This window comes from Pseudochaenichthys georgianus, unplaced genomic scaffold (genome assembly GCF_902827115.2).
Source record: "Pseudochaenichthys georgianus unplaced genomic scaffold, fPseGeo1.2 scaffold_360_arrow_ctg1, whole genome shotgun sequence".
Classification (NCBI taxonomy): domain Eukaryota; kingdom Metazoa; phylum Chordata; class Actinopteri; order Perciformes; family Channichthyidae; genus Pseudochaenichthys; species Pseudochaenichthys georgianus.
Genome location: NW_027262961.1, coordinates 110,445 through 120,693, shown reverse-complemented (window position 1 = coordinate 120,693; position 10,249 = coordinate 110,445). Strand labels below are relative to the sequence as shown.

The 10,249-nt window shown below is 40.9% G+C and overlaps 1 protein-coding gene across 1 annotated transcript in view; it reads left to right on the top strand.

Moving 5' to 3' along the window:
* The window catches only part of LOC117442223 (uncharacterized), a 93,652-nt gene that overhangs the window by 60,504 nt on the left and 22,899 nt on the right, over positions 1-10,249 (top strand). Inside the window, exons 22-31 of the mRNA XM_071202374.1 lie at positions 1,728-1,766; positions 2,029-2,313; positions 2,578-2,898; positions 3,462-3,752; positions 3,927-4,238; positions 4,925-5,206; positions 6,726-7,019; positions 7,725-8,036; positions 8,259-8,540; positions 8,765-9,085. Of these exons, the coding sequence (XP_071058475.1) occupies positions 1,728-1,766; positions 2,029-2,313; positions 2,578-2,898; positions 3,462-3,752; positions 3,927-4,238; positions 4,925-5,206; positions 6,726-7,019; positions 7,725-8,036; positions 8,259-8,540; positions 8,765-9,085 (2,739 nt within the window). The remainder of the gene's footprint in view (positions 1-1,727; positions 1,767-2,028; positions 2,314-2,577; positions 2,899-3,461; positions 3,753-3,926; positions 4,239-4,924; positions 5,207-6,725; positions 7,020-7,724; positions 8,037-8,258; positions 8,541-8,764; positions 9,086-10,249) is intronic.

Below are 10,249 nucleotides of genomic sequence, written 5' to 3'. Positions count from 1 at the left end.
ACACACACACCCACACACACACACACACACACACACACACACACACACACACACACACACACACACACACACACACACACACACACACACACACACACACACACACACACACACACGCACACACACACACACACACACACGTGTTAGAGATGCTTGTGTAATAAGGAGACATGCATAGCAATCGGAATCAGGGGTAATTTATGACAATTTTTGAAATAAATAAAATATTAATAAATAAAAATAAAAATAAATAAAAGATAAGAATAAAATACAATACAACTTAAAAAAGTAAAATAAAATACTAAATACAAAAAAAATTATAATAATAATAATAAAGACAATAATAAATAAATAATAATTAAATGAAATATGCTGTTCACAGTACGTACCCTCAGTCATACCTGCTACTGCTACTGCTTTCCCCATTGTACCACGAAGAGAGGCAGAACCAGTAACATAGCCCATTTAAAGATCTGTCGTTAAGAAGAACTCATGTTGGAACTGACTCCAGTTTGATTCTCTGAAATATTGTTTCATGATACAGCTCTGAGGCATTATCAGTTTCTCTGGTTGTACTATTTAGGCATGTGTTTGTGTAAAATGAATGTGTTTTTTATTTTATTCTATAAACTACTCAAAACATTTCACTGTGTTGGAATTCAACAGACACGGCAATGGAAGGGCTGCCATACATGTAGAGATTGAGATTTAACCTGTTGAGCCCGATTGCCCCCGCCGGCCTGTATGCGCATCACTCTCAATCCTCAATGGTAATGTTTAGATGGATTTAGGAACTTCCCCTGGATTCTATTGGCTCTAACGGTTCAAAAGAGGTGTCAATCACCACAATCGACCAATGGGTTCCAGAGATATGGCAAACAGACCCAAATGACCCCAGAGGTGGGGTTGTTTTTCTAAACCTCTCTAAAAAGGTCACATTTCACTTGTTTTACATCAATCTTGATACAGGGTACTTATTATAATAATAATAATAATAATAATAATAATAATAATAATAATTTTATTTGGGGGGCACCTTTCATAGCACCCAAGGACACCTAAAAGGGCATAGGGTAATATAGGGACACATTAAAACAGTGGATTTAATTACATGTCAGCCGGGGTAAAACAAGACACACAACAGGAAATGGACTACAGAAGGACACAAAAGGACACAGGGTACAGTTTATAATGAGAATGCTAGTTTGAACAGGTGGATTTTGAGTTGGGTTTTGAATGGAAGCAGACTGTCTATTGAGGAGTTTGATGGGAAGGCAAGTCAGAAGTGCATTGCAGTAATCAATGAGTGGACCAGGATTTCAGTGCTTAGTTTTTGATTCCTAAATGTTTTTGTCTACTATCCATCATTCAAGGGTGGTTTTCATTATAAGTAATGTTTTTTTTTGGATGGAAACTATAATTAAAATTGTTTTACTATGTTCAATCTGAATTTACTTTAAAATAAACAGATCTATATTGATTCTGACTCTCCTACATCCAACTCACAGGTGTGTCTTTGAGAAAAAAGACGATTAATTTACCGCTTTTAGAAGTGAAGATGTAGTCATTTATTCTGGGCATGTCATTTCGAGCCTGAGATCTGAAAAACAGGCTTGGGGCTTAACAGGTTAAGAACATTTTGGATGGAGTGGTCTCTTAATATTTTACATAGCTGTATCTTTTTTATTCTGTTTCATTACCTCTGTTGTATCTTCTGTCCTCTCCAGACTCGGTCAGGCTGGTGAATGGGACCAGTCTGTGCTCAGGTAGACTGGAGGTGAACTCTAACCAGTCTGACCAGTTCATTTCTCTAAAGCTGACTTTTTTCTCTAAAGTTGACTTTTTCCTCACATTTTGGATTTGTTCTCAAAATTCTTTATTGCCATTTCTAACCTGTAGCTCAGGTGCATACAACAATACAAGCTTTGAATTTAATATGATAAACATGTACATAGCATATAAAATAGAGGAGATGCAGCTGTGATTGGTTCATTTCATCAAACTCAATTTATCCTTGTTTCTCTTCAGAGCCGGTCAGACTGGTGAGGGAACAGAGTCGCTGTTCAGGAGACCTGGAGGTGAAGCATCGAGGAGAATGGAGACCAGTGAAGAGCTCTCCCTGGACCCTGGAGGCAGCAGGTGTTCTCTGCAGAGATCTGGACTGTGGCTCTGCTGTTTCTGTGGGAGAGAGAGAGGAGTCCTCAAGGAGATCCGTTTGGAGGATCAGATCTGAATGTGTTGAGTCTGGATCTGCTCTGAGGGAGTGTGCAACAGCAATATCCTCTTCCCACTTCCTGACTCTTACCTGTTCTGGTAAGCTCCTTTGACTTTTCCCTCCAAATGTTGACTTTTTAATAAAAATGTCACTTATTTCTCCAAATTTGGATTTTTTTTCTCCAGATTTGACACATTTCTAAACATTTAACATTTTCCTAAAAATTTAACTTTTTTCTCAAATTTTGAATTTTAAATAAATATCAAATAAGAAAATAGAAATAAAAGATAAAGAATAAAATACAATACAAATTATAGAAGTAACTGTTTCTTTACCTCAGTTTTATCTTCTGTCCTCTTCAGACTCTGTCAGGCTGGTGAATGGGACCAGTCTGTGCTCAGGTAGACTGGAGGTGAACTCTAACCAGTCTAACCAGTCTGACCCGTCCTGGTCCTCAGTGTGTGAGGCTGACTTTGACCAGCAGGATGCTCAGGTGGTCTGCAGGCAGCTGGGCTGTGGGGCTCCTTCAGTCCTCCAGGGGGCGCTCTATGGAGGAGGGGAGGCTCCAATGTGGACCAAAGAGTTCCAGTGTGGAGGCCATGAGTCTGCTCTCCTGAACTGTAGCTCAGCCTCAGAGAGAAACACCTGCTCACCTGGCACAGCTGTTAGCCTCACCTGCTCAGGTAGAAGATTCAAAGATTCAAAGGTTTTATTGTCATATGCACATGAGCTACAGTGTATACATGGCAATGAAATTCTCCTGAACTGAGCTCCTCCAACAATGCAACATATATAATGAAATACAAAAATAGAAATAACTGCAAGAAGTCTCATCTTGCAATCTACTTATTTACATCAATAGTTATCACCGCAATAAACAGTTTTTAATTTTGTCTTAATGTACATAATTTAATTTCAAAATTCTGTTCTTGTCCATATCATATTGTATTTAGATGTATATAGACTTCTTTCACAAATTTGACTTTCTTCTCAAAATGTTACTTTTCTTTTAGAATTTGATTTTGTCCACCAAAGTTGACTTTCCCTCGAAATGTTGACTTTTTCCTCAAAATGTCTCATTGCCATTTCTAACCTGTAGCTCATGTGTATATGACAATAAAAGCCTTGAATTTGAATTTGATATACATGTAAATAGAATATAAAATAGAGGAGCTGCAGCTGTGATTGGTTCATTTCATCAAACTCTCTTTATTCTCTCTCTGATGACTCTCTTGTTTCTCTCCAGAGCCTGATGAGGTCAGACTGGTGGGAGGAGAGAGTCGCTGTGCCGGAACTCTAAGTGTGAAACATCGAGGAGAATGGAGACCAGTGTGGGACTATCCCTGGACCCTGAAGACAGCAGGTGTTGCCTGCAGAGAGCTAAACTGTGGCTCTGCTGTTTCTTTAGGAGAGAGAAAGGAGACCTCAGAGAGACGTGTGTGGGGGATCAGTCCTCAATGTGTTCAGTCTGGATCTGCTCTGAGGGACTGTGCAGCAGCAAGTTACTCTTCCCACTTCCTGACTCTTACCTGTTCAGGTAAGCTTCTTTGACTCTTTTTTTAGAATTTGATTTGGGAGATTTTACTGAAATTTTGATTTTTAAATAGATACAAAATATGAAAATACAAATAAAAGAGAAAGCATAAAATACACTAAAAAATGTAAAAGGAACTGTTTCTTTACCTCAGTTGTATCGTCTTGTCCTCTCCAGACTCTGTCAGGCTGGTGAATGGAACCAGTCTGTGTTCAGGTAGACTGGAGGTGAAGTCTAACCAGTCTAACCCGTCCTGGTCCTCAGTGTGTGAGGCTGACTTTGACCAGCAGGATGCTCAGGTGGTCTGCAGGCAGCTTGGCTGTGGGGCTCCTTCAGTCCTCCAGGGGGCGCTCTATGGAGAAGGGGAGGCTCCAATGGGGACCAAAGAGTTCCAGTGTGGAGGCCATGAGTCTGCTCTCCTGGACTGTAGCTCAGCCTCAGAGAGAAACACCTGCTCACCTGACAGAGCTGTTAGCCTCACCTGCTCAGGTAGAAGATTCAAAGGTTTTATTGTCATATGCTCCTCCAAAAATGCAACATATATAATAAAATACAAAAATAACAAATTGTGCTAGAAGTCTATATACAATCTATCTGCAAGAAGTCTCATCTTGCAATCTACTTATTTATATAAATAGTTATCACTGCAATAAACCGTTCTTAATTTTGTCTTAATGTACATTATTTAATTTCATATTGTGTTCTTGTACATATCATATAACTTGTTCCTCTAAATGCTGACTTTTTTTTCACATAGTGACTTTTCCTCGAAATTGAAATATTTCCCCAAAATTAACTTATCTTAGAATTTGATTTTTGAGTATTTGACTTTTTTTCTGAAATGATTACATTTTTATTAATATTTGATATTTTTCTCGAAATGTTGACTTTTTCTCAGAGTTCTCGACTTTTTCCTCAAAATGTAACTTTTTGTTTTTTATTTAAATTTGTTTCTCCAAATCTGACTTTTTTCTCAAATGTTGACTTTTTCCTCAAAATGTCTTATTTCTATTTCTAACCTGTATATAACCAGGTGCATATGAAAACAACACCTTTGAATTTGAATTTGATATACATATAAATAGAATATGAAATAGAGGAGCTGCAGCTGTGATTGGTTTAATTCATCAAACTCTCTTTATTCTCTCTCTGATGACTCTCTTGTTTCTCTTCAGAGCCGGTCAGACTGGTGGGAGGAGAGAGTCGCTGTACAGGAGACCTGGAGGTGAAACAGGGAGAATGGAGACCAGTGAGGGGCTCTCCCTTGACTCTGGAGGCAGCAGGTGTTGCCTGCAGAGAGCTGGACTGTGGCTCTGCTGTTTCTGTGGGAGAGAAAAAGGCATCCTCAGAGAGACCTGTGTGGGCGATCAGATCTAAATGTGTTGAGTCTGGATCTGCTCTGAGGGAATGTGCAACAGCAACTTCATATTACTACTTCCTGACTCTTTCCTGTTCAGGTAAGTTCCTTTGACTTTTCCCTCAGAATTTGTCTCTTTCCTCAGAATTCGACTTTTTCCTCGACATTTTGAAATTTTTCTCACAATTTGAATTTTACTCGAAATTTTGACTTTTTCCTCAAAATGTAACTTTTTATTGAGAATTAGATTTTTTTTTCTCCAAATTTGGCTTGTTGAGCTTTCCATATTGAGTTGGATAATTAAAATGAAAGTTCATATAATCAAATAGAATCTTTTATAATTCACAATGAAAATGCATTATATTTCATGTTGTTAGGAACAGGGATATCCGCTCCTTTTTTAAGGATAGCAAATCGAACATACAGTATAATAGAACATTTTCAGACTTACTGTATGCTTTGGGAATAGCCCTTTATTTCAATCAAGAGAGACTTAATTTTTTTTAAAGAACATGTATTGACACATGCCATATGATAGATGTTAAGTCTTTGGCGATTAGACCCCCATCCTGAAATCGTATATCTAAAGGGAGAAATGCAGCCGTGAGCATATAGGGAACCCCCAAAAAGGAGGAAAGTGTATGAGAGATGAAGGAGATTGGACCACTTGACGAATGATCTTACCTTACCAGGTGGCATGGATTCTGCTGAGACATGATTGAGAATTAGACAGAGCATAGAGACAATGCGAACAAGCGAATAATATATGCGTCAAAGTGAGGCAGAGAAAGTAGTTCCATAGAGCTCGATACGGAGAAGCTGAGAGCTTGACCGGTGTCTGAAAGTAATATTTAGACAGTACTAAAGCTCCGGCCCGCTGATCCTTCAGCTCTCTCCTCCGGAGTATTAACTAATCTTAAAAGGTTTTTCGCCTGCCGTCTGTCTGCAGACTTGTCAAAGCATTAATTCATGGTTTTTACTAACCGGTATCAGTATGTTGTTACTTCGGCATCATTTTGAAACGGTATTACAATTAAATCCAGGTAAAATGTGTTCATTTTGTTGTAGTTGTAGCCCCCTTGCCGTCACTAGTTTAGCATATTCAGCCCGGTTGTTGGCCCGCTAAGAACCACGATTTTGGAGGGTTAAAAAAACTGTTAAAAAGTACCCATTAGCCGGAACTACCCCTAGTGGAAACGCAACAAAAAACAGGCCGGGTTTGGCACGGCACGTTTAAACCTTGCTACGCGCTGCAGTGGAAATGCGCCATTAGTTACTGCATGGATCAATCCACTTTCATGGACTCGAATATAAATATAAGAAAAATCATCAGATCAAAAACAATTGCTTTCGTTCCTCCAAATGTAACTTTTTTTTTTTAATAAAATGTTTTCCTCAAAATGTTGACTATTTCTTCAACATTTAAAATTTTTCCTCAAAATTTAACTTTTTGGAGAATTAGATTATTTTCTCCAAATGTAACTTATTTTTCCAACTTTTACTTTTTTGTGGCTCAGCCTCAGAGAGAAACACCTGCTCACCTGGCAGAGCTGTTAGCCTCACCTGCTTCTCATCAATCTCACTTTATTCTCTCTGATGACTCTCTTGTTTCTCTTCAGAGCCTGGTGAGGTTAAGCTGGTGGGAGGAGAGAGTCGCTGTGCAGGAACTCTGGAGGTGAAAGATCGAGGACAATGGAGACCAGTGAAGGGGTTTCCTCCCTCTTCCCTGAAGGCAGCAGGTGTTGCCTGCAGAGAGCTGGAATGTGGCTCTGCTGTTTCTGTGGGAGAGAGAATGGAGTCATCAGAGAGACCTGTGTGGGGGATCCTGTCTGCCTGTGTTGAGTCTGGATCTGCTCTGAGGCAGTGTGCATTATCAAGTTCCTCTTCCCACTTCCTGACTCTTACCTGTTCAGGTAAGCGCCTTTGACTTTTTTCTCCGAATTTGACTTTTTCCTATACATTTTGACTTTTTCTCACAATTTCACTTTTGTTTTTGAATTAGATTTTTTTCCCTCCAAAATTCACTTTTTTCTAAAATAAAATATTATTTTCTCCAGAATTAGATTTCTTTCTCCAAATTTGACGTATTTCTCAACATTTGATTGTTTCACCACCTGACCACCAACAGTCAGGAAGACTCGGATCTAACGAACCTTATTTAACAGAAAATAAAATGGCAACAACAGGGCTTGGGAGCAGTGGCCACGTTAACCGAATACCCCCCGAACCTGGCTAGACTGGGTTGACGCTTTGCCGAACTGCATTGTGGTTCCGTCGCGTCGCTTTGCCTCCGTTGCTCGCTTCGAAAGTTGAGAAAAGGTCAACTTTTGAAGCGTTGACGGAAGCGCCAGCCAATCAAATCCTATACATTTTGACTTTTTCTCACAATTTCACTTTTGTTTTTGAATAAGATTTCTTTTTTTCCAAAATTGACTTTTTTCTAAGATAAAATATTATTTTCTCCAGATTTAGATTTCTTTCTCCAAATTTGACCTATTTCTCAACATTTGATTGTTTCCTCCAAATGTTGACTATTTCATAAAGAATTGATAAATGATAAAATACAATAAAAAAAGCAACTGTTTCTTTACCTCAGTTTTATCTTCTGTCCTCTCCAGACTCTGTGAGGCTGGTGGGGGGGACCAGTCTGTGCTCAGGTAGACTGGAGGTGAACTCTAACCAGTCTAACCCGTCCTGGTCCTCAGTGTGTGAGGCTGCCTTTGACCAGCAGGATGCTCAGGTGGTCTGCAGGCAGCTGGGCTGTGGGGCTCCTTCAGTCCTCCAGGGGGCGCTCTATGGAGAAGGGGAGGCTCCAATGGGGACCAAAGAGTTCCAGTGTGGAGGCCATGAGTCTGCTCTCCTGGACTGTAGCTCAGCCTCAGAGAGAAACACCTGCTCACCTGGCACAGCTGTTAGCCTCACCTGCTCAGGTAGAAGATTCAAAGGTTTTATTATCATATGCACATAAGTTACAGTCAGTGGCACTGCAAGAAACTCTGGGGGCCCCAGGCAGAATACATTCCCCCAAACACATCCAGCACAACCGGGTCAAAGTTATGGGCCTAGGAAAATATTTCCCCAACAGCTGTGGTTGGTTCATTTCATCACACTCACTTTATTCAATCTCTGATGACTCTCTTGTTTCTCTTCAGAGCCGGTCAGACTGGTGGGAGGAGAGAGTCGCTGTTCAGGAGACCTGGAGCTGAAACATCAGGGGGAATGGAGACCAGTGTGGGTCCCTCTCTGGACCCTGAAGGCAGCAGATGATGCCTGCAGAGAGCTGGACTGTGGCTCTGCTGTTTCTGTAGGAGAGAGAAAGTCCTCATTCAGATCTGTGTGGGGGATCCTGTCTGGCTGTGCTCGGTCTGGATCTGCTATGAGGGAGTGTGCAGTATCAAGTTACTCTTCCAACTTCCTGACTCTTACCTGTTCAGGTAAGCTGCTTTGACTTTTTTTCAGAATTTGACTTTTTTCCTAAAGATTTTTAATTTTTCCTCCAAATGTAACTTTTTTTTTAGAAATGAATTTTGTTCTCAAATTTAGATTTTTAAATAAATAACAAATAAGAAAATAGAAATAAAAGATAAAGAATACAATACAATAACAATTTAAAAAGTAACTGTTTATTTACCTAAGTGTTATCTTCTGTCCTCTGCAGACTCTGTCAGGCTGGTGGAGGGAACCAGTCTGTGCTCAGGTAGACTGGAGGTGAAGTCTAACCACTCTGACCCGTCTGACCCGTCCTGGTCCTCAGTGTGTGAGGCTGACTTTGACCAGCAGGATGCTCAGGTGGTCTGCAGGCAGCTCGGCTGTGCGGCTCCTTTAGTCCTCCAGGGGGCGCTCTATGGAGAAGGAGAGGCTCCAATGGGGACCAAAGAGTTCCAGTGTGGAGGCCATGAGTCTGCTCTCCTGGACTGTAGCTCAGCCTCAGAGAGAAACACCTGCTCACCTGGCACAGCTGTTAGCCTCACCTGCTCAGGTAGAAGATTCAAAGATTCAAAGGTTTTATTATCATATGCACATAAGCTACAGTGTAGAAATGGCAATGAAATTCTCCTGAACTGAGCTCCTCCAACAATGCAACCTATATAATAAAATACAAAAATAAAAAATAGTGCAAGAAGTCTATATTAGTGTTAATTTCGTTGACTAAAATTATGACGAAATATGTTCGTCAACGACCTTTTTTTCCATGACTAAAACGAGACGATGACGAGACGACACCGATGTCAGTAAACAATAACTGTAACGAAATCAATATGCAATATCGTTGGCGAAAAGTGACGAGACGAAAATGTAGTTTACTAAATAAAAGCTATGCCAAAATCTCTCTTTACCTTCGTTGACGAAAAAGGAGGAGACGAAATATTATCAAAGATAACGTTACATCTGATAGTCAGTTTTTGTGCCAGCAGTTTCATTTCCGGTGCTGCGGCTGGGCAGCAGCTGTGTGTCTGTGCTGTGCGCGGCGGTACATTTAAATTACACCGGGCCAGCGGGCAGCGGCACACTGTGTGTGGGGGAAACCTCTGAAGCAATTGGAGACAGGACTCAAAGAGAGACACGAGGAGAACTGGAGCTTTGATGGCAAACACTGATGGTTTATTTGGAGCTTCGGCCGGAGAATTCACAAGACATATCACGGGCCACGAGTTGACCACACGGTTGAGATGCCACAATCAATTCTGAAGAACTCTACCCCAGACCCATGTATTCAGCTAGTTCTGAGAGAATAATCAACATGCTGCATAACAAGATATAACCATCACACCTCTATCAGCTGACGCTAACAGGCAGGAACAGGGAGACAGAACACTGAGAGCAGCAGCCAAGGTTGCAGGTGCGTGTGCTCAGTCAGGACAGTTTGAACTGATACACTGGGTCGAAGTTATGGGCCTTGGAAAACGAACAGTCAGGAAGACTCGGATCTAACAAACCTTAATTAACAGAGAATAAAATGGCAACAACAGGGCTTGGGAGCAGTGGCCACGTTAACCGAATACCCCCCAACCCTGGCTAGACTGGTTTGACGCTTTGCCGAACTGCATTGTGGTTCCGTCGCGTCGCTTTGCCTCCGTTGCTCGCTTCGAAAGTTGAGAAAAGGTCAACTTTTCAAGCGTCGACGGAGGCGCCAGCCAATCAA